The sequence below is a fragment of the Danio rerio genome, chromosome 22 (assembly GCF_049306965.1).
Source record: "Danio rerio strain Tuebingen ecotype United States chromosome 22, GRCz12tu, whole genome shotgun sequence".
NCBI lineage: Eukaryota > Metazoa > Chordata > Actinopteri > Cypriniformes > Danionidae > Danio > Danio rerio.
This window is the reverse complement of record NC_133197.1, coordinates 31019827-31042389: the sequence shown is the minus strand read 5'-3', so window position 1 is coordinate 31042389 and position 22563 is coordinate 31019827. Positions and strand designations below refer to the sequence as shown.

General features: G+C 35.3%; 2 protein-coding genes across 7 annotated transcripts in view; one reads left to right on the top strand and one right to left on the bottom strand.

Annotated features, from left to right (window-relative positions):
* Positions 1–10789, top strand: part of pvalb7 (parvalbumin 7) — a 73683-nt gene extending 62894 nt beyond the window's left edge. For 3 of the 4 annotated variants that reach the window (XM_073936347.1, XM_073936348.1, XM_005161792.4), the window contains 2 exons: positions 5650–5759; positions 10330–10789. In XM_073936347.1, the coding sequence (XP_073792448.1) occupies positions 5650–5759; positions 10330–10355 (136 nt within the window). In that variant the 3' untranslated portion in view covers positions 10356–10789. 4 annotated transcript variants of the gene reach the window in all.
* Positions 10790–11053: 264 nt separating this feature from the next.
* The window catches only part of baiap2l2b (BAR/IMD domain containing adaptor protein 2 like 2b), a 35602-nt gene continuing 24092 nt past the window's right edge, over positions 11054–22563 (bottom strand). For 2 of the 3 annotated variants that reach the window (XM_073936654.1, XM_005161808.6), the window contains 3 exons: positions 18158–18554; positions 14365–14411; positions 11054–12862 (listed from right to left, as the gene is read on the bottom strand). In XM_073936654.1, the coding sequence (XP_073792755.1) occupies positions 12787–12862; positions 14365–14411; positions 18158–18554 (520 nt within the window). In that variant the 3' untranslated portion in view covers positions 11054–12786. 3 annotated transcript variants of the gene reach the window in all.

Here is a 22563-nt window from a genome sequence, read left to right as displayed (position 1 = left end):
AGCTTCCTCTGATTTGTGCAGGAGCCATAAACTTATTTTATCCGTGTGTCGTTTGGCTGGTCTTCAGAGCTGGTGTCTCGTTCTGCCTTTATTACTGTCTCCTGTTGGCCTCAAGGACGCAAAGAGACCGCGAGCGATTCCCGTTTGCATTGATTTACTCCATATATCTCTTCTGGCAGGAGCCTTGCCGCCCTATTACTCATTATCAGTACACGACTGTCCATCATTGGCCAACAGCAGGGAAGTGCCGGGTTGCCAGATTGAGAGAAAGACTAGAGTTCCACAGGGAGCACTTTAGTGCAGACCTATTTTGTAATGCAACTCCCATATGATATTTTAAAAGGATATCTCATTAAGGCAAGCGCTTAAATTACTAAACAGTGCTGGGGGAAATTTAGAGTGGGTTAGTGGTCTTAACCTCCAGATATAGATTTAGAATATTGCAAGGAGCCGAAATAAACGATTAAATAAACTATCACAAACTAGAGTTGTTTCTAGAGTTATAAACAAACATTCTGCCAGTAGTATTAAAGGTAGGTTCACTCAAAAATTTTAATGTACTCATTGTTTACTCATCTTCAGGTGGTTCTCCTTTGAAGAATCTTTGAAACCCCTAACCATTGACTTCAATTTAATTCATCTTTATTTCTATAGCGCTTTTAAAATGTAGATTCTGTCAAAGCAGCTTAACATACTGTAGAAGTTCTAGTAAATTGAAACCGTGTCAGTCCAGTTTTCAAAGTTGAAGTTCAGTTTAGTTTAGTTCAGTGTGGTTCAATTTTCATTGCTAAATGTCCAACCACTAAAGAGCAGATCCATCGATGTGCAGCTCCACAAGTCCCAACCCAGGCAAATCAGTGGCGTGAAACAAACTTCACCAATTGACAAAAGTGTAGGGAATAATCGTTGAGAGAAAGCAGACTCAGTTGGGCACAGCTATTTTTTCTCTCTGGCCAAACTTACGAACGTATAAAATAAATACTATATAAGTTAATAGTTACTGGTTGCCAACATTATTCAAAATATCTTCTTTTGTGTTCAACAGAAGTAAAATCTCAAACTAGCTTGGATCAAGCACTGTAAAAAAAAATTGTAAAGTTCACACAAACAATTAATTCATGTTGTACCAACACAAATCAATTAAGTTTTTAAATTGAAGTGAATTGAACATAAAACAATTACGTTGTAAATCTCAAGAGTTGTAATTTTAACTAATTTTAAATGTTTAAACAAGCAGCAATATTTTTTGAGCGAGTGAAGTATGAGTAAATGATGAATTTTTTGCGTAAACTATCCTCAAAGTTGTGTGGTTTGTAATAATGCTATAAAACTGCATTGTTTATATATTCTTCTTGGAAATTTTTGTAATGATAATATTTATCTGATACAATTAGTAATTAACAATTCATGAAAGTACAATTATTAAGCACAATATAAATGTGGTTGTAAGTCAAGAATAGAGCATTTGTAGCTGCAGTTATAAACTGCTTACTGATGTTTATTAATGTATAGTTAATGCTTAACAGATAATGAATTCACTAGATGCTAATACTTAATAAATGGTTCATAGTGTGTACTAGTTATTATAAAGTATTACCAAAAATCTTAAATTTAACTTTGTGAAACCTGCAGAAATCCTGAAATAGTTTTACTGCGTAATAGGAATGTTAGCGAAATGTTCTTTAAATGTTTTTTTATTATTATTATTTTTTTTGCTGGGTAGTGCTGTTCAGTGTTGCCAACTTAGCAATTTTGTTGCTAGATTTAGCGACTTTTCAGAACCCCCTAGGGACAAATTTTCAGAAAAGCGACTAGCAACAAATCTAGTAACTTTCTTGTGTTACATGAGATTTTTAAAGACTGTCATTTGTCCTTACTGTACCGTCCCGGTTGTTGCTAGAGCGGATACGTTTGCGGCCGGAAGTTAACGAGAATTATTTCTATTATTTATTAAATTTCTCATTTGTTTTATTTTATTAACGTCTACACCCACCCCAACCCTAAACCCAACCGTCACAGTAATGTAAAAACAGTTGTTGTATCGAGTATTAGTTATGTTATGTATTAAATAACCCAATTAAATTTATTTTTGAACGCCTACCCCCACCCCAACCCTAAACCCAACCCTCACAGTACTGTAAAAGTATAAATTATTGTTATAGTGTTATAAAAAAAAAAAATGGTGCTTTATTATTGTGCATAGCGCACTTCCGGCCCGCCGCATATCCGATCTAGACTTTACCCACTCTTCTTAACAAGCTGCGGATGATGACGCCAGCCCCTCCCCCGCGTCAGAGCACTGACAGGCGGCCCAGTCCTCGTACAGTAGCCTCTCCCACCTGCAGCCTGAGAGCAGATCAGCTCTGGTACCGACCAGGCATGTGCACACATAGGGCTCAACCTGTGCAGTGCACATGCCATTTTTAGTCCGACAGCAAATGATTTAGCAAAGGCAGTGTGAAGGTATTTCCCTTGTACAGTCAAACCGATCTGCTTCTCCTTTATTTTAACGATTTAATTTGACCGTTTATTCTTTTCTTGCTCACAATCACATATATTTTAATGACACTTTCAGAACTTGTCTGAGTTCATTACGTCTGAGAGATTACTGTAAATTTAAAACACATCTATTCAGATATACTGTATTCAAACAGCAATACATTTAGTTAAATTGACATGCTTATATAAAGCGTAGTGCAAATATAAATACACCTTAATTGACCATAGGCTGTGAAACAAACACAAATGGTAGAACGTGAGGACGTCAGTAATATGCCAATTGATGTATGACATAATCTAGCAACTTTTTGGGCAGAGCTTAGCACCTTTTTGGTGAAAATAGTTGGCAACAGGGGCTGTTCACACTGTGGACTGTTGCCGAAATGAAAACCACTATATTCTTAATCTTTTCAAGTAGAACAATGCAAACTTTGACAGCCAATCAGAATTCAGCTCGTATTTAAATCAGATTAGCATTTAAAGTTACAAAGAAAAAAATGCAACTTTAGCTTAAACAAGATCATTTTAAAAACTTAAAACTCAATAATGTTCAGGCATTTTGACTGTTCATGGTGTTTCTTCACAAAGAACATTACAGCATTTTCTTTCATCGCAGATTTGTGAAAATAGGAATCTATGTAAATAGGAAATTACGTAAACCTACCTTTAGCTTAAATTTGACTTAATTATAATTGTTGGTTTGAGTGGGCCTTCGAAATTGACCCTTCGCTAAGCCACACCCAAAAACCGCCACCCACCAATCGTGGCTTAGCAATCGTAGCTGCGCAGACAGGCTCTGTCAAGCTTTTGAGCAAGGGAAACAAGCCAAAAAGCCAAGCATATGGATTGTGCAAATTTCACACCCGGTATCCTTGAAGTTTGGACAGCATAGTGAATTTTTTTCCCTTTTAAAAAACAAAATCCAAGAGGAGACATGCTAGTGTGGATCAAGCTGTGTGAGGGGCGGAGTTAGGTTGGTTTTGTTTTCGATATTCCTGACACATTCAGTGACAGATGGCAATAACTCACACACCTCTTACCCTAAACAGATCTAAACTGTGTTTCCTACAAAAATACAAAGCAGGTTATGTTTCCCAGCTGTCTTTTTCCTTTTTTTTTAGCTCGATATAATGAGCACTGCTTCGTTTAAGCCTTCACCATGACTAACGCTAGTCATACTAATAGCGAATAGGTCATAATGACATGAGTTATTGATCCGGCAAATACAAATCTGCTGCTAACTTTACTGAACTTCATATTTCCATCTGTTTCAAGCTAGGAATATTTGAAATTACAAATCAACAGAACAAAATCAAGATATGATCACAATCTGATAGGGATGTAACGGTATTGTAAATACCGTCATACCGCAATAGCAATTTTTTTTTTCGATATTACCGTAGTCGCATGACTCGATAAAACTTTAGGTCTTCTGAGAAAATTTGCACAGGCGAATGAAGCGAATGGGAGGTAGCGAAAACTACAATTCCCATCAGCCCAGGCGTGGCCATCATCCTTTGCGGTCTGTTGTCGCTACAGATCCAGTAATGCGGAAATGGAGTGTGCTGCTAGAAGCGGGGATGAAAAAGAGCTGGAAATGATCGAACCTAAAGCGGGTGTTGTCGCCACGTGCGTACTGAACAGCGGTGTTGTCGCGCGCGTACTGAATAGCGGTGTTGTTGCGCGCGTTCTGATCAGCTGTGTTGTCGCGCGCGCACTGTAAAGCAGGGAGGGGGGTTGAGCGCGCATACTCAAAAGCGGTGTTGTCGCGCGGCTACTGAAGGGCGGGACGGAGGGTGTGTCGCGTCGCGGAGGCATTTTCTATCCAAGACTAAAAAGGGCATGTGCACTGCACAGGATGAGCCCTATGTGTGGACGTGCCTGCAAGTTGGGGAATACGACTAATAACAGTCATGGGGACTGCAGAAACACAGCACACTGTTCAGATTGATGCAGACATTGACTTGTACTGCAAAGAGACCTCTATCTCACTCATGGTTTGTCCTCTCAAGTGGGGGAAAGACAATGCACAACGTTACCCACTGCTGTCAACCTGGGCCAAGTCATATCCCTGTCCCAGAAACCTCAGTCCCAAATGAGAGGGTTTTTTTCTGTTGCAGGGGACATTGTAAATACCCAGAGATACCAGCTTTTACCAGATTATATTTATATGATAATTTTCCTTAAAAGCCATCTCTATCTAAGTGAGTGAGTGATTAAATGTTGAATGTGATGAGTTTTCAACAATACTAAATTGAAACTTTATTTTTTTACATGGTTTAATATTTTTTAGTTATTAAAATTGAAGTTCCTGTTTCAAAGCTTACAGATAGATGGCTAATTTGTATGTCATTGACACTTTTGGCACTTTTTTGGAGTATTTTCATAAGTTTTGTTTTTCCTGTAAATGATTCAATAAATACCGTACCGTGACATTCATACCGAGGTATTACCGTACCGTGAAATTCTGATACCGTTACATCCCTACAATCTGAGCATTTGCGATCAATACACTTAATCGGCAGCTGTTTTTCATAAATTTATAAAGAGCACACACACATACTGACAGAAATAGGTAACTTACTGTATATTGTTATGGGTCAATGATGCTAATATTCAGATATTGCAATGTTGCAAGTCCATCAATTTCCCCTTTTTAGCTGCTCTTTCTATGAATGATTAATGTAGAAGCACTGTCCATGCGTGTTTCCTTGCTGGTTAGTAACGCTTGATTTCATTGCACAACAATTAGTTCATTAGGCTTTTTAACTAAAATAGAGAAATCACGGTTTAATTAGTTATTATAAGATTATTTCTAAATTTGACCTCTCCTGCTGTGCATGAACTAAGCTGCTGAATGGTCAGCGTATGAGGCGGCTAGGCTAACCTAGCTTTAATTTTAATTAAATTATTCTATAATCAGTCGCCTAATATGTCATGAATATACTCCTGCAATGCATACTGCAGTTCTTTTTTGCCTGGCTTTATCGGAAAGCTTGAAAAGCTTGAAAGCTTGATAGGCGTAGCAACAGTAACTAAGTAGGGCGGTGCTTAGGGAAGGGTCAATTACATTATCATTTTCACTCACTGTTGTGTTGAACTTCTGACCCAGGTTGCCAGATTAAAGTTTACCCCCCTTCTCTTGGACAGGTTTGTGCTGAAGGGCTTTTCTGCAGATGGCAGAGATCTTACCGATAAGGAGACCAAAGCATTCCTCGCTGCTGCTGATAAGGATGGAGATGGAAAAATTGGCATAGATGGTAGGAAAATCAGCACTCTTAAAGAAACATTAAAGGTGCTGTTGGCTTGAAATTTTCATCAGATGTTGATGACAACCAAATAAATCCATATATGAAAAGAAAACAAAACTAATCAGTTTACAATTTAATTTTTTTTTTTTTTTTTTTTTTTTTTTAGAATATGCAAAAATCATACAAATACAAGAAAACGTCAACAAATAACAAATACAAAGCAACGAAACAAAAACAAAACAAAAACAACAACAATATAGTCATGTACTGGTATGTGCGTGAGTGTGTGTGTGTGAGTGTGTGTATGCATGTAAAGGTAACTTGGTGGACAGGTCAGAGTACATACATAAGGAACAATAACAGTCAATAAATGAAGCAAGTGTCACAGATATAGATAAAACATATAGAAAGAAACCAGTCAGAGGTAGGGAGTAACAACAATGCTTATTAATGTATGATAGTAAAAATTAGAGTAAAAAGAAAGAAAGGACAACAGTAATAACTGACAACAATAATAATAAATAACAAGTGCTACACCAACTACTACTACAAAAAGTTACTTATATTACAACTACTACTGCTTCTACTACAGCCACAACCACGACTACTACTTCTACTACTACAATGTCTACTAATACTGATACTACTACAACGACTACCACTACTGATACTACTATAGCGTTTGCTACAACTAATACAACAACGTCTACTGCTACTACTACTACTACTACTACTACTACTATTACCACTACTACTACTACTACAATCACTTCTACTACATCTACATCAACAACATCTACTACTGATATTACTACACCAACAACGACTACTACTACTACTGTAACAACCACACCATTACTACTTCTGCTACTACTTACATGAACTACTACTTCAAAAATCTCCGTAACAATTACTCAATAACAATCGATACTATTACACTGTCTACTACTTCAACTACAACTACTACTACTACTACTACTACAACAACTGCAACCTTAATAATGATAATGGTATAAATACTTGTAATAATGATAATGGAAAGATAACAGGACAAGTCAGAACAGTAATAATAATAATAATAATGATTTCAAAAAATAAAAGTAATACCATTTATGACAAAGGTGTCGAGGAGAGGGGAGGATGGGAAAATCAGGGAGAGGACAAGTAATAATAATAATAAATAATAATAATAATAATAATAATAACAAATAATAATAGTAGTAAGTAGTAAGTTTGAAGGGGAGATAGAGGAAAAGAGAAAATAAACTAATGATAATAAACAAAAATTAATAAAATACTTATAATAAAAATAAATAAATAAAATAAAATAAAAAATAAAAACAGAAAAGGAAGGGGAGGAGTAGAAGAAAAAAGAAACAATAAGAGAGAAGAAAAATAAAGTTCAGCAAACAAAGCAACAAGAATCAGCCAAAAAAAAAAAAAATTAATAATAATAATAATAATAATAATAATAATAATAATAAAAACTGAATAAATAAAAAAGAAAACACTATATCAATGCTAATTATGAATTATACAATTCCACATGGAAGAATAATATTAAAGATATGTATGATAGATTATTACTGTAATTTGATAACTATAATATACTCATGCTGGTAATAATACTAATAATAATGATAATAATAAAAATAACAACAGCTGTAACAATAAATTGAGGAGGTTGTAGTTGTGTGATGGGCATTGAGGTATATAGTGTTTGTCAGTTGCTTTGTGATGCATTAAAAAAAGTGTAACGTGTGGCATGGATCAGTCCAGTGCAGTGCCCAGACTGCCATGCCTACGTTATACTTTACCCTGTGAATTTAGTACATGTAAGTAGATTTTTTTTCTTTTCTTTTTTTTTATCTGTTGTTGGTCAGGAGAGGCACTGGTATATAAATAATAATAATAATAATAATAATAATTTATGTATAGTAATAATAATAATAATAATAATAAATAGAAAACAAATATTATATATAATAATAATAAAATGAATAAATAACATTGATAGGGACAGGAAAGGGGAACAAATAGAACAAAAGGGAAAGTAAAAAAGTATATAAAGACCGAATTATGATTCTTTTATTTTATTTGTTTACATTATACTTTTTTTCCAATTGATTTATTTATTTTAAATTAGATTAAATATTAGATTTTTTTTTTTTTTCCTCATCTCTACCTGACCCCCTCTCTCCCCTCCCCTCTTGTTTATGTACTGATGAAGGTGTTGTTAGGGAATGGCTTCAGGCAAAGAGGATCTTCAATGGAGATGTATTCTGTTAACAAGTTTTTCCAGTATGAGATGTGAATGGTATTTCTTGATTTCCAGTTCATGAGGATAGTTTTCTTTGCGATAGTTAGAGCCACCAGCAGAAACTGACCATTTGTATTATTTATATTGATTGTGGATATGTCACCTAATATGCAGAGGGAGGGACACAGTGGGATGTGACAACCCATTAAGTTGGAGAGTGAGTCAGTAACCTTTACCCAAAATGATTTAATTGAAGTGCAATGCCATAAGGCATGAAGATATGTGTCTGGAGTGTTTTGTGTGCAATGTGAACATATTTCTGACGTGAAACCCATTTTAAATAATTTCTGCCCAGTTAAATGTGATCTGTGAAGTACTTTGTACTGTATAAGTTGTAAGTTAGCATTTTTAGTCATGGAAAATGTGTTTTTGCAAATTTGAGTCCAGAATGCAGCATTGGGATTAATAGATAAGTCTGTTTGCCATTTAGTGGTTGGTAGAACTAATGCATTGTCTGATTTTGATATCATTTTGTATATTTGGGAGAGCAATTTTTTGGAGGGCGATATATTAATAAACTCTGAGATTTGAGGTGGAAGGTCTAGATTGATTGATTGGTTAGGTAATTTTGACTTAATTGATGATTTGATTTGTAAATATTCCAAAAAGCAATTACTCCCAATGCTGTATGTCTGGGCTATATGGGGAAATGGTGCCAGATTATTATTAATAAAGATATGTTGAAGTTGTGTGATTCCTTTGGCTGCCCATGTGTGAAAGTTAAGTGGCTTCTTGTTGGCTAGGAAATCAAGGTTATTCCAAATTGGGGTGTATTTAGATGGTGTGAGTGGGGAATTTGTGACCTGATGGAATTTCCACCAGGCTGTCAGAGTTGCTTCTATTGTCGGCATTTTAAAACAGTGATGTCTCTTGATTGATTGACTGTGAAAGGGTAATTCTGAAATGTTAATGTCTTTGCATATTGATTGTTCAATGTCTTGCCATGTGTATTGTGATGAGTTAGGTTTAATCCAATTGTGTATGTTTTGAAGCTGATTTGCCAAAAAATAGTTGTAAAAATGTGGTGCTTCTAATCCTCCTTGTGATTTTGGTCTCTGTAGGGTTGTCAATTTTATTCTTGGGGTTTTATTTTTCCAGTAGAATTTTGTTATAATTGAGTCTAGGGATTTGAACCAGGTATGTGTGGGTTGTGTTGGAATCATTGAAAATAAATAGTTTATTTTTGGGAGAATGGACATTTTGGTAACTGATATTCTGCCCATGATGGATAGTGGTAAGTTCATCCAGCGTTGCAGATCGTCATCTATACAATTTAAGTTTTATGTAATAAAAAAGAACGACAGGAAAAAAGCACTAAACACACGAAGAAATGAAGGTGCAGAAAGACAGTGAAAGACCAGACAGCAGCTAAAATCTCTCAGAAGGTATTCACCAAAAATCATGATGGTTCTGTGGGTCTCATCAATCAAATCTGATCTTTAGTTTGTATTTTCTATAGGATTCAGATTAGGGGGTTGGCTGGACCATTCCACAGCTTGATTTTCTTTCTCTGAAAGTATTTGAGAGATTCCTTGGCTGTGTTTTGGATTATTGTCTTGCTGAAATTTCCACCATGGTTTCATCTTCATCCTCCTGTTAATGTATATGTTGGACTGAAGAAACTAATATTAATTTAGAATGAGGAAGAGCAGATGGTTGCTGAAGAACTGCTTAGAGATCTCAGCTGCTGTCTGGGCTTTCATTGCCTTAAACCTCCCTTTCTTCATGTGTTCAATACTATTTCCCTGAATCATTTCATTACACATAACTTCATTTATAAACTAATTAGTTTTGTTTTCTTTGCATATATGGATTTGTTTGGTTGTTATCAACATCAGGAGAAAATCTTAAACGGCAAAAAAAAAAAAAAAAAAAAAGTAAACGGCAGCTTTAAAAATATGTTTTCTGAGAAAAATGTTGACGTGTTCATGACTTATTTTCCCCTCTGTATTTTAAATGAATATACATTTATTTATATTTATTTCTTGGGCATTCATATATGGTCTGTAGGTAAAACGATCTAAACTTTGCTTTTAAAGTGATTAGTTGACTCTAAAATGTGAGTAAACCCATTGTTGCAAAATTAATAAATAAACTTTGTGTACAATAAGTAATCTTATTAATATTAAAATATAAAACTTAAAAAATAAGTTAACCTGTCCCAAGGTGCAATGGGTTCAATCACTTTTTACAGTAAAGAACAAGTTCGGGTGCGATAAACAATATTGTCTAATCTAGTCACCTGCCATTTTCTTTCAGAATTTGAAGCTCTGGTGCACGAGTAAATCGTCAATATTTGGCAACCCTTTACACCACTACTCTCCTGTGAATACCTACAGCCAATCTTAGTGTACGTCTCTACACATCCAACCCAGGAGCAGAACCGCCTCATGTTTATTTATTTACCTTTTTCCTTTTTTAAACATATCTATATTTAAAAATTCTGTACATTTTAGTTAGCCAACCACAACTCATGAAAACCTGGAGATTTCCCCACAGCTTTGACCTTCATTTCTACTTTTCTTGTCATCTTTCTCTTTCTTTTTATGCTCCTTTCTTCTTCTTATCTTGCTCCATCTGTCATCCCTTCCCTTTTTTCGCTCCTCTCTTGTGATAGAGCCACCGAACACGATGAATACATGAAGAGGATGAGATGAAACGAGAGATTCAAATATTTAAGAGAGATACAATAAAGCGATGTGTTGAGGAAACAAAACAATGTGATTTTTCATTTTTTTAATGCCTCCTGACTCCAGCAGCTGTTAATATATTAGTTTTGTATTATTTAACAAAAAATAAATAAATAAATGAACACGTTCTAAAATAAAAAAGTCTTTACAGTAAATCACTCAAAAACGTAAATAATAATAAAAAAAAATTGCACTGATATGGTTATGCAAAGGTCAATGTATTTTTTTTCACACAAATTAATTGAATATAAGAATAATAATACTAAGAAGAAATAAAGCCAACCATAAAAGTCACAATTGCAAACAATATCCTTTTTTATAATAAATGATTTTGCTAAACAACACAAACACGAAAACGTTTTTGCGCTAAACCTATAAACAAAACACATACAGATTACAATATCTGTTAAACAACATTCAGACACGCATGAAAACAAACATATTCATCAGACACAAGAAAATAAGACATTCAGAAAACATTTTGAACTTAAAATTATTATGAATATTAGATAATGAATATTAGTCTAAAAAAAGATCTTAGTAAGTCCAAAATGTACATAACACAGTGAGGTTAAATGATGCTATATAGTGCACCAGTTCCAAAATTTAAATATATTTATTTTCTACAGAGTAAATTAAAAAAAAATAACTTAAATCTGTTGTAAGCGGTGTTTAACTGTATATGATGTTGTATCAGTTTAAAAAACAATCGTTATTAATGGTGAGAAAAATTGTGCACAAAAAACTACATTACCCATGATGCTGCACAGAAATTCCACCAATCAGAAAGACGTAGAAAATAAAGTGCACTAAAATAGATCTTTAGGTCCCCCTACTCCCATAATTATACTCTATGAAGGTTTATATAGAGATTCAAATATTTGCAATAAACTTGAATCAAAGTTTTTTATAGAGGCACTCGACAACGTCTAATAAATAATAATAAAACCCCAAATTAGAAAAAGTTGGGACAGTCTGAAAAACGCACATAAAAAAAGAACTAAGTGATATCTAAATTTACTTTAACCTGTTACATTGCAGACAATTGAACAAACATTATTTAAACATGTACTCTTTTGTTCTTGAAACACATTTTTAAAAATGTTGCAACAATAAAGCATTTACTACTTTGTAATGTAGCCATTTCTTTTCACAACACTTAAAAAGACATTTAGGGACTGAAGACACCAAGTGATGAAGTGTTTCAGGTGGAGTTTTGTCCCATTCTTCCTGTAAACAAGTCTGAAGGTGAGCAACAGTACGGAGTCTTCATTGTTGCACTGTGCGCTTCAAAATGCACCACATATTTTTTTATTGGAGAAAGGTCGGGACTGCAGACAGGCCAGTCAAGTACCTGTATCCTCTTCCTTTGCAGTCATGACTTTGTAATGTGTGCAGATTGTGTTTTTTTCATTTTCTTGTTGAAATATGCATCAACGGTGTCATCACAAAAGTGCAAGTTTCCTAAAACTGGTATACTTGTTTATTTAAAAAAAATAATAAAATCATAATAACAAGAAACACTAAACATTAAATAATGTTTGCTGTAGTGTCTGCAGTGAAATAAAAGTCAAAGTAAATTTCAAAATCACAACTTATTTTATTTGCATTTTCCATACTGCCCTTTTTCGCTTTGGGGTTGAAGTTAAATAGTATATTTCTCTCATATTTCTTCTCTTATATTGTAGCTTGTACTTTTGTCTGAGTTTCAGATACTTCTGCCTATAGCTGATTTGTTTGGTTCGTGGCTTGTAATGTTTTTTTAAAAATTAAGGTACAGAAAATTTTTATTTTTTATGTGAAAAATCTATTTTAAAAACACTTCCAGAAAAAAAAAATGGTAGATACTAATGCACTAGCTCTTCAAAGTAAATACTACACTAGTTAAAAAAGTGCCTGTAAGTTTAAAAATCTTTTTTTTTTTTTTACTTTCATTTTATAATGATCAGCAAACTGTGTTTGATATTTGATGCAGACTCTGAACCAGTCAGAGTGCAGGTGATGACTTTCCCCACATCGATTACTGTCACTGGATTCGTGGAGCGGATCTGTCATTGGTAACAGTGGGACGAAGCTTCACTGTGGCAAATGGATTTGATCCTCTAGACAACATTAAAGAAAGAAAAAGAGACATTTAAAGGCATAATATATCATTTTCTCCACTAGGGGGCGGTTATTTACAACAAACAAAAGTGTAGTTTGATGACACAGTGACTGAGTTTGGAGTCATAGGGGTTGTGTGCTCTTCATTACATCCTACAATAGTGGTCCTCAACCACCGGGCTGCAAACCGGTACCAGTTCATGGAGGAATTGGTATCGAGTCACACAAGAAATCATTTATTTTTTCTGTTTTATTTATTTTCCGTCTGAACAATCTTTTATTTTGGAAAAATCTTTTATTTTGAAAAATGACAGTATTCTCTCAGTTACATCTGCGCTCCCAAATTTAACCCACAAGCAGCAAAATGAGTAAGAAACAGACGTGTTTGGAAAGTTTCTTTGCTAAGGGGAAAAGGCCCAGTGAAAAACCCACGAACTGCCGAGGAAAGGATCCACAACCCATTTGTCAACAAATCAGGTGAATGCAACATGGCTGTGGAAGGTCAATGGATAAAGATAGCAAGTAACTGTAGCATTTTAGGGGCCATTTGCATAGTGTGTCTTTTCTAGAGTTTGCACAAGTTTGTTGTTTCCAATGAAGGTTTGCACAATCAAAAACAAGCAACGTGAAGCGCTCGCACTTTCCAGACGCACACAGTTAAATGTATCTCATGAGGGCACCGCGAGTCACGTGACTAGAATTGACTAATCAGCTTCAGCTTGTATGGAATATACACATTTTGGTAGACTAATTATCTCAGACAAACACAGAACACAAACACTGCAGTGCTTTTTAATTTTCACCATAAATAAAACTTGTATGAGAGTGACAGCAATGTGTTGTCAGCTTGTCATCCTCTAAAAACAGTTGATGGTCGCCTAGCATCCTAGGACATCCTCAAGGACAAACAGATTGAGGACCACTGTCCAACAGGACCCCTGTAGCAAGCATGTAATGGATGAGGTAAAGTATTTAACACTTATTTTCATGATAATATGATGCAAAGTAAGGCTGAAAGTCAACAAACCGAAACAAAAGCAAAACAAATGTGACAGCACGTAAGCAGCAGAGCTTTTATTATGGCACAGTCCACCGCTTCAAGTTCTTTAGCTTGTGATCAGACTATAATGCTGCTCAGCCCTTCTAGTAAAATACACAACATATTAAAGCATCTTTGGTGTTTCCCTGTTTTCTATTTTAAAAAACATAAATTGAGGGTGTTTGACACAGTCTGTGTGTTACTAGAAAAAATTGCTAATTTTTCTAGATTTGAACATTCTTCAAAACATTTGGATAACAAGTCAGCAAAATATATGTTTTTTAATATTTTGAAGAAAACAATTATATTTTTGGATGTTTAAAAAAAAAAGTGCACATATTGTGCCTTAAAGAACTTTACGATCAATTATCTTTAACTATTTGTCTCTAAATTCATAGGTATTCTCATAAAACTTCTCCAACGCAATTCATGAACGTTCTACAACTCTATGATGTGTCATACCTGGGAAAAAGAGGGTGCTCTGGTGGTTGTCCTTGGGTACTTGGCCTCTGTAGAAATAAAACAGGTTTCATTTACACAAAATATGGCTGAAACCTCACCAAAAGCTTCAGTTATGATAAAGTTTTGCGATATTATAAAAGCAAATTTTTACTGACAGTACATTAGGTCTAAAGTGGCATTTACGCTAGACTAGTGCAGTTTTGTTTTTAAATGGTGTTTACAATGAAAACGCTCCTTGTCTAGACTTTATTTAAAACATCCAGACGCTTTTATAGTGTTTTACAAAAAAACATTTCTGTCCACATACAGCCTAAAATGCATAAAACATGATAAGCATCCGTCTTTGTAGTCTACTTTTAGTGTAATGGTCATGTGAGAGGGGCTTGACAAATCAGGAAACAATACTCAACGGTCTAGATGACCAATCAGAGAGTGATTATGGATAACACCGCCTCCAAAAATTTGCCTTTCAGTCTGACCATATTCAAACAGAACACCATCATTTCCAAACTAAAACAGGGTCTTTAGTATTTTCAAAATATTCCGTTTTCTTGGATCGAAGAATGTCGGAGTGTAGACTCCAGCAGTAATCATAACAAAACTTTAAAACAAAAAAAGCGCTAATGTAAACAGCACCAAACAAGTGTTGCTTTTGTCAATGATGTATGAAGTAATTAAATATAGAATATATTTAATTTCATTTTCTTGTTGGCTTAGTCCCTTTATTAATCCGGGGTCACCACAGCGGAATGAACCGCCAACTTATCCAGCAAGCTACGCAGCGGATGGCCTTTTAGCCGCAACCCATCTCTGGGAAAATATAGATTATATTATATTATATTATATTATATTATATTATATTATATTATATTATATTATATTATATTATATTATATTATATTAAACTATAAAGTAGTTAAATATAAAATTTCTTCATCAACCTTTATCACATGACGAAATGAGATGCAACAAAAATGCTGGTCATGTGACGATGACTAACTAAATTAATATTGCGATTTTCATTGACTAAAATGAGACAAAATTAAATATTAATATTTATTTTATCGCAGCCTCAAAATTGCAGGAAAAAACACCACGAACCAGAGATATCTCAAGGGATTCCTGAGGTGAATCTGTAACTGTGAAACTGAGGTAAATCAAGTAACGTAACCTAACTTTCTATTTTAGAAAACTCACGCCAACTCATGAGGCTGTGGTTAATCTGTCTCATGTTAACGTTAGCCTTAAACATTAGCCACAGGAGATGAAAACGACCAGCGTGTGTGTATCTATGGGTTTGTCTAAAAGAAAATGTAGGTTTTGTCATTACTTCTAGGTACTTAAATTATATTGACTTGGTTAAAGAGAATTCCAATATGAAAAAGAGACTAAAATAAAATGTTCATTGGCTAAAAGTAGACTAAATTACATCAAATTTATCGACTAAAACTAGGTGAAAATAGTCATGGAAGATTCTGACTAAAAAAAAGATGAAAATGCTCTAGTCTAAAACCTAACTAGACTAAAAAGAGTATGAACATGACTAAAACTAATAAAATAATGTCAGCTTCAGATAAAGACTAGTCCAGGGGTGTCCAAACTTGTTTCTGGAGGGCTGGTGTTCTAATGAGTTTAGCTCCAACTCTCAAGGCATTCCATAATAAAATTGAGGTCAGTCAAAAACATAACGTGACTTCTATTTTAGAAAACTCATGCTAATTCATGAGGTTATGGTTAATCTGTCTCATTTTAACGTTAGCCTTAAGGTATGTGACATAACGTAAAGTTATCCTTAAGGTAAGTAACATAACAAAACTTCTATTTTAGAAAACTCATGCTAATTCATGAGACAATGGATAATCTGTCTCAATTTAACGTTAGCCTTTAGTTAAGTAACATAACGTAACGTTAGCCTTAAGGTAAGTAACATAACGTAAAGTTATCCTTAAGGAAAGTAACATAACAAAACTTCTATTTTAGAAAACTCATGCTAACTCATGAGGCTATGGTTAATCTGTCTCATTTTAACGTAAGCCTTAAGGTAAGTAACATAACGTAACGTTAGCCTTAAGGTATGTAACATAACGTAACGTTAGCCTTAAGGTAGGTAACATAACAAAACTTCTATTTTAGAAAACTCATGCTAATTCATGAGGCTATGGTTAATCTCTCTCATTTTAACGTTAGCCTTAAGGTAAGTAGCATATTGTAACGTTAGCCTTAAGGTAAGTAACATAACGTAACGTTAGCTTAAAGGTAAGTAATATAACTAAACTTCTATTTTAGAAAACTCATGCTAACTCATGAGGCTGAGGTTAATCTGTCTCATTTTAATGTTAGCCCTTAGGTAAGTAACATTTAGCCTTAAGGAATGTAACATAACGTAATGTTAGCCTTAAGGTAAGTAACATAACAAAACTTCTATTTTAGAAATCTCATGCTAATTCATGAGGCTGTGGTTAATCTGTCTCATTTAAACGTTAGCCTTAAGGTAAGTAACATAACGTAACGTTAGCCTTAAGGTAATTTAACGTAACTTCTATTTTAGGAAACACATGCTAACTCATTCAATTCAATTCAATTCAGCTTTGTTTGTATAGCGCTTTTACAATGTAGATTGTGTCAAAGCAGCTTCACATAAATGGTCATAGTAACTGGAACAGTGTGGTTCAGGTTTTAGAGTTTAAGTTCAGTTCAGTTCAGTTTAGCTCAGTTCAGTGTGATTTAATCATTACTGGGAGTTCAAACACTGAAGAGCAAATTCATCGATGCGTAGCTCTACCAATCCTGAACCATGCAAGGCAGTGGCGACAGCGGAGAGGGAAAAAAAACTTCACCTGATGGGAGTGAAGAAAAAAAACCTTGAGAGAACCAGACTTATCTTAAGCTCATGAGGCTGTGGTTAATCTGTCTCATTTTAATGTTAGCCTTTAGGTAAGTAACATAACGTGATGTTAGCCTTAAGGAAAGTAACATAACAAAACTTCAGTTTTAGAAAACTCATGCTAACTCATGAGGCAATGGTTAATTTGTCTCATTTTAATGTAAGCCTTAAGGTAAGTAACAAATAGTAACGTTAGCCTTAAGGTATGTGACATAACGTAATGTTAGCCTTAAGGTAAGTAACAAACTGTAACGTTAGCCTTAAGGTATGTGACATAACGTAATGTTAGCCTTAAGGTAAGTAACATAACAAAACTTCTGTTTTAGAAAACTCATGCTAACTCATGAGGCTGTGGTTAATCTGTCTTAACGTTAGCCTTAAACATTAGAAAATAAAAGAAAATGTCGGTTGTGTCATTACTACTAGGTACTTAAATTATATTGTCTGGGTTAAAGAGAATTGCAATACGATATACAATTTTCATTGATTATAACTTAAATTGACTAAAACAAAATTGACTAAATGACATCAGTTTTCCTCAACTGAAAATAGACGAAAATAGTCATGGATGATTCTGAGCAAAATAAGACAAAAATGCTCAGACTTTAGTTGATTAAAACACGACTAGACTAAAAAGAGTCTGAACATGACTAAAACAAATTTTTTAAAATGTCAGCTTAAGATAAAGACTAGACAGGGTGTCCAAACTCGGTTCTGGAGGGCTGGTGTCCTGCTGAATTTAGCTCTAACTTGCTTTAACACACCTGCTTGGAAGTTTATACTTAGTATATCTAGTAAGAGCTTGATTAGCTGGTTCAGGTGTGTTTGATTAGGGTTGGAGCTAAACTCTCCAGAGTTTGGACACCCCTGGTCTAGACTAAAAGTAAAATTAAAAACACAAATGCTCACCTCTGAGGTTGAGTCAGTCTTTCGCTCAGGCAGAGGAGAGTTTGGAAGGGGTGGAGCTGGAGGTGGAAGTTCGTTGTAATGTTTGAGCTCCACTTTGCTCTCAAAATGAGACTCCGCCCTCCTGTCAGGGAGAGGAGATATCGAGCGAACATCGGCCGAGCCACGGCGCAGCTGTGTGGCTGGAGCAGGAATCTCGTGGAAGACTTTCTGGCCGCTCTTGAGCTCGTTGTTGGACTCTGTCTTCTTTTCGGGGAGGGGAGATACTGAGCGAACGTCTGCCGACGCACGGCGCATGGAGACCACTGGAGAAGAAACTTCACTGTAGGTCTGGGTGTCGGATTCTGATTGGCTGGTCGGCTCCAGGAGGTTGTTCATGCTGTGGCTTCGGTGTGACATACTACAGACAAATCAACACATTAACATAAAAATGTATTAATTTAGATGTAGGTATAACTAGTAGTCGACTGATTTTGCTTTTGTTTTTTTTAACGGCTAGTGTTGATACATTAGAAACAAGATATGAAGCCTTGATTGTGTAATGTTTTCACAAGACTGTAATGGCATGTTTAACAGTCATTAGCATCTTAAATCCTTGAAAGTTTTTTGTAAAAAGATAAAAAAAAACATACACTCACCGGCCACTTTATTAGGTAGACCTGTCTAATTGCTTGTTAACGCAAATTTCTAATCAGCCAATCACATGTCAGCAACTTGATGCATTCAGGCATGCAGACATGGTCAAAACCATCTGCTGCAGCTCAAACTGAGCATCAGAATGGGGAAGAAAGGAAATTTAAGTGACTTTAAATGTGGCATGGTGGGCTGGTCTGAGTATTTCAGAAACTGCTGATCTACTGGGATTTTCACGCACATCCACCTCTAGGGTTTACAGAGAATGCTTTGAAAAAGAGAACATATCCAGTGAGCAGCAGTTCTGTGGATGCAAATGCCTTGTTGATGCCAGAGGTCAGAGGAAAATGGCCAGACTGGTTTGAGCTGATAAAAGGCAACAGTAACTCAAATAACCACTCTTTACAACCGAGGTATGCAGAAGAGCATCTCTGAATGCCCAACACGTCAAACCTCGAGGCGGATGGGCTACAGCAGCAGAAGACCACACCAGGTGGCACTCCTGTCAGCTAAGAACAGGAAACAGGCTACAATTCACACAGGATCATCAAAATTGGACAATAGAAGATTGGAAAAACGTTGCCTGGTCTAATGAGTCTCGATTTCATGAAACAGGAGATTTGCATCATTGATGTGCAGCCAACAAGTCTGCAGCAACTGCATGATGGTATCATTTCAATATGGACCAATATCTCAGGAATATTCCCAGTACCTTGTTGAATCTATGCCAGGATTAAGGCACTTGTAAAGGCAAATGGGGGTCCAACCCAGAACTAGTATTGTGTACCTAATAAAGTGACCAGTGAGTGTATGTATTTTTATGTGTGTGTATTATATCATCTTTGCATCAAATTACAAAACACTAGCACTTATGCAAGGTGTTTCTAACGCAGCGTCTATGTGGCAGGACAATAAATTTGACATTGTTCTCTCTTCTGGCTGCCGTTATCAGTCACACACTTTATCCTTTTTCTGAAAGGCTTGATAACAACTTTGGTGAGTTTTTTATTATTATTATTATTTATAATTATTCGGGAAATAAGATTGTAAAATAATTAATTGTTGTACTCTTCCATTCACTGTACTTTAAATTTACCCAACGTCTGCTGCAGAGAAACCTGGAAATGTGAAAAGGGTCCATCAAAAAAATGTCAAAATTGTCCAATCCTAAATATTTTAAAAAGAGACCGTACATTAATGAAAACGAAGATTGGGAACTCAGGGAACTTTTAAAGACAATTTTTTCATTTATTCATTCATTTTCTTGTCGGCTTAGTCCCTTTATTAATCTGGGGTCGCCACAGCGGAATGAAACGACAACTTATCCAGCAAGTTTACGCAGCGGATGCCCTTCCAGCCGCAACCCATCTCTGGGAAACATCCACACTCTCATTCACACACACACACATACACTACGGACAATTTAGCCTACATAATTCACCTGTACCGCATGTCTTTGGACGGTAGGGGAAAACAGAGCACCCGGAGGAAACCCACGTGATGGCAGGGAGAACATGCAAACTTCTCACAGAAACACCAACTGAGCCGAGGTTCGAACCAGCAACCCAGAGACCTTCTTGCTGTGAGGCGACAGCACTACCTACTGCACCACTGCTTCGCCAAGACATTTTTTTAAAATGGCAAATTTTAATCGATAAACATATAATTGTTTTCAACACATTTCAATAGTTTTAATAACTCATTTCTAATTTCTTTTGATTTTCTCTCTGATTTATTTTATCTTTGCCATAAGGACAGTAAATAATATTTCACTAGATATTTTTCAAAACACTTCTATTTAGATTAAAGTGACACTTAAAGGCTTAACTAGGTTTATTAGGTTAACTAGGCAGGTTAGGGTAGATAGACAAGTTATTGTATGACTATTAGTTTGTTCTGTAGACTATTGAAAAAATATATATATACAGCTTAAAGAGGCTAATAATTTTGACCATAAAATATAAAAAAAAATTAAAACAGCTTTTACTCTAGCCAAAATGAAGCACATAAGACTTTCTCTAGAAGAAAAATAATTATCAGACATACTGTGAAAATTTTCTTGCTCTGTTAAACATCATTTGGGAAATATTTTTAAAAGAAAAATAAATCAAAGGGGGTTTAATAATTCTGACTGTATATGGTATTACACTATTTAATTTGACAAAATTCTGTAAAACAAATTGATCTATACCTTAGTCAACAACTTCTTGATTCTGCAATACTAAGGATATTTATAAAAGTAACTAAATATTGTGTAATGGAAATAGTAAACTAATCAAGATGGAGAACGGGAGCTCATGCATTGGTTTTCTCACCGATGTCAAAATAGAAGTCTCTTCTGATACATCAAGTAGAAAAACCTTTCAACCAGTCAATCATTATAATCATTATAAAATTGTAAAATATCAGCTAAAACAAGGTCAATTTATTTAAAATTCGAAAAGCCTAAAAATATCCTAGAAATCTTGCTGATATAATGCCAAATTATATAATATTGCACTATTTTATTTCTTAAATAAATGAAGTTGGAAATGAAGTGAGAAAAAGAGTAGGGGATGGAATCGGAAAAGGTCTGCGAGTCAGGACTCAAACACGGACACCCTCATTTGTGCTATTTGTCGACACGCTGCCTACTAGGCTATCAGCGCCATTTGCACTATTTAATGTAAAGAATTATTAAAACACACAGACTGATACTGTAGATACCCACTTACTAATTCTGAAATCCTGAAACTTTTGATAAAAACAGAGTTGAGGTACGTATGAAATCAAAACTACCCATATTGATTTTGTTAGCTCACATTAGCCCCTTTCACACAGTGATACCGGAAAATATCTGGAAAATTTCCGGAACGACTTTACCGGTATATTCAAAAAAGCCCTGTTCACACAGGTGAGGACGTTACGGAAATTTTCCGGAAAAGATCATTCACACATCCATTCCAAAATACCGGTAAATTCTGACATCATTCACCACAAATGAGCTTTAAACGGCTGCGCTTGTATTTTTAAATATTTGACTACATTACAAACTCTGTGGATGATCAGTATTGTGAACAACTTTCGCAGAATCACTTTCGCAGGTCGAGATGTTCATAATATGTGCGTGTGCAGGCGCTCACAGGCTGTTTCACAGGCACACGCAAAGCTTGAAGGTAAACAAACAACGGCTTATCATAAGCATCTCATCGATGATTATTTACACAGTTGGCATAAAGAAGAACATATAAACGTGATCTGACTAACTTCTAGCAGCTAAATGTGTCTGGAAAAATATTCAAAGGTTTTTATTCTCACAAACCGCGCGGACGTAAATGCGTCTGACTGTTGTGATTGGCTAAAGTAGACGTCTCACGTCAGCACGTTCTAGACGTGCACGCGCTTATTACGGTAATCTTCCTTCTGCATTCACACAGCGCAGCATTCCGGCAAATTGCCGGTAATGTTACAACTTCTCTTTCCGGAAAATAGCCAGAACGAATTTACCGGTATTTTCAAAAAGGACCTGTTCACACATACAACCTTTCCGGAAAATTGCCGGCAATTTTCCGGAAAGGTCTGTATGTGTGAAAGGGGCTATTGCCAGTTTTGAGATTATGACATTGGTGCATATCATTAAGAAAAACGAGAGATGTTTGCCCTTATAATCTAAAATTAAATCTGAAAATGCACTTCCTGTTTGTTTTCAGTTAAGTTCTCAGATTACGTCTGTCTGAGGTGTTGGGTGGGGCTAAAATACTTAACCACGCCCCTCCAACTGTCAGTTACGACAATAA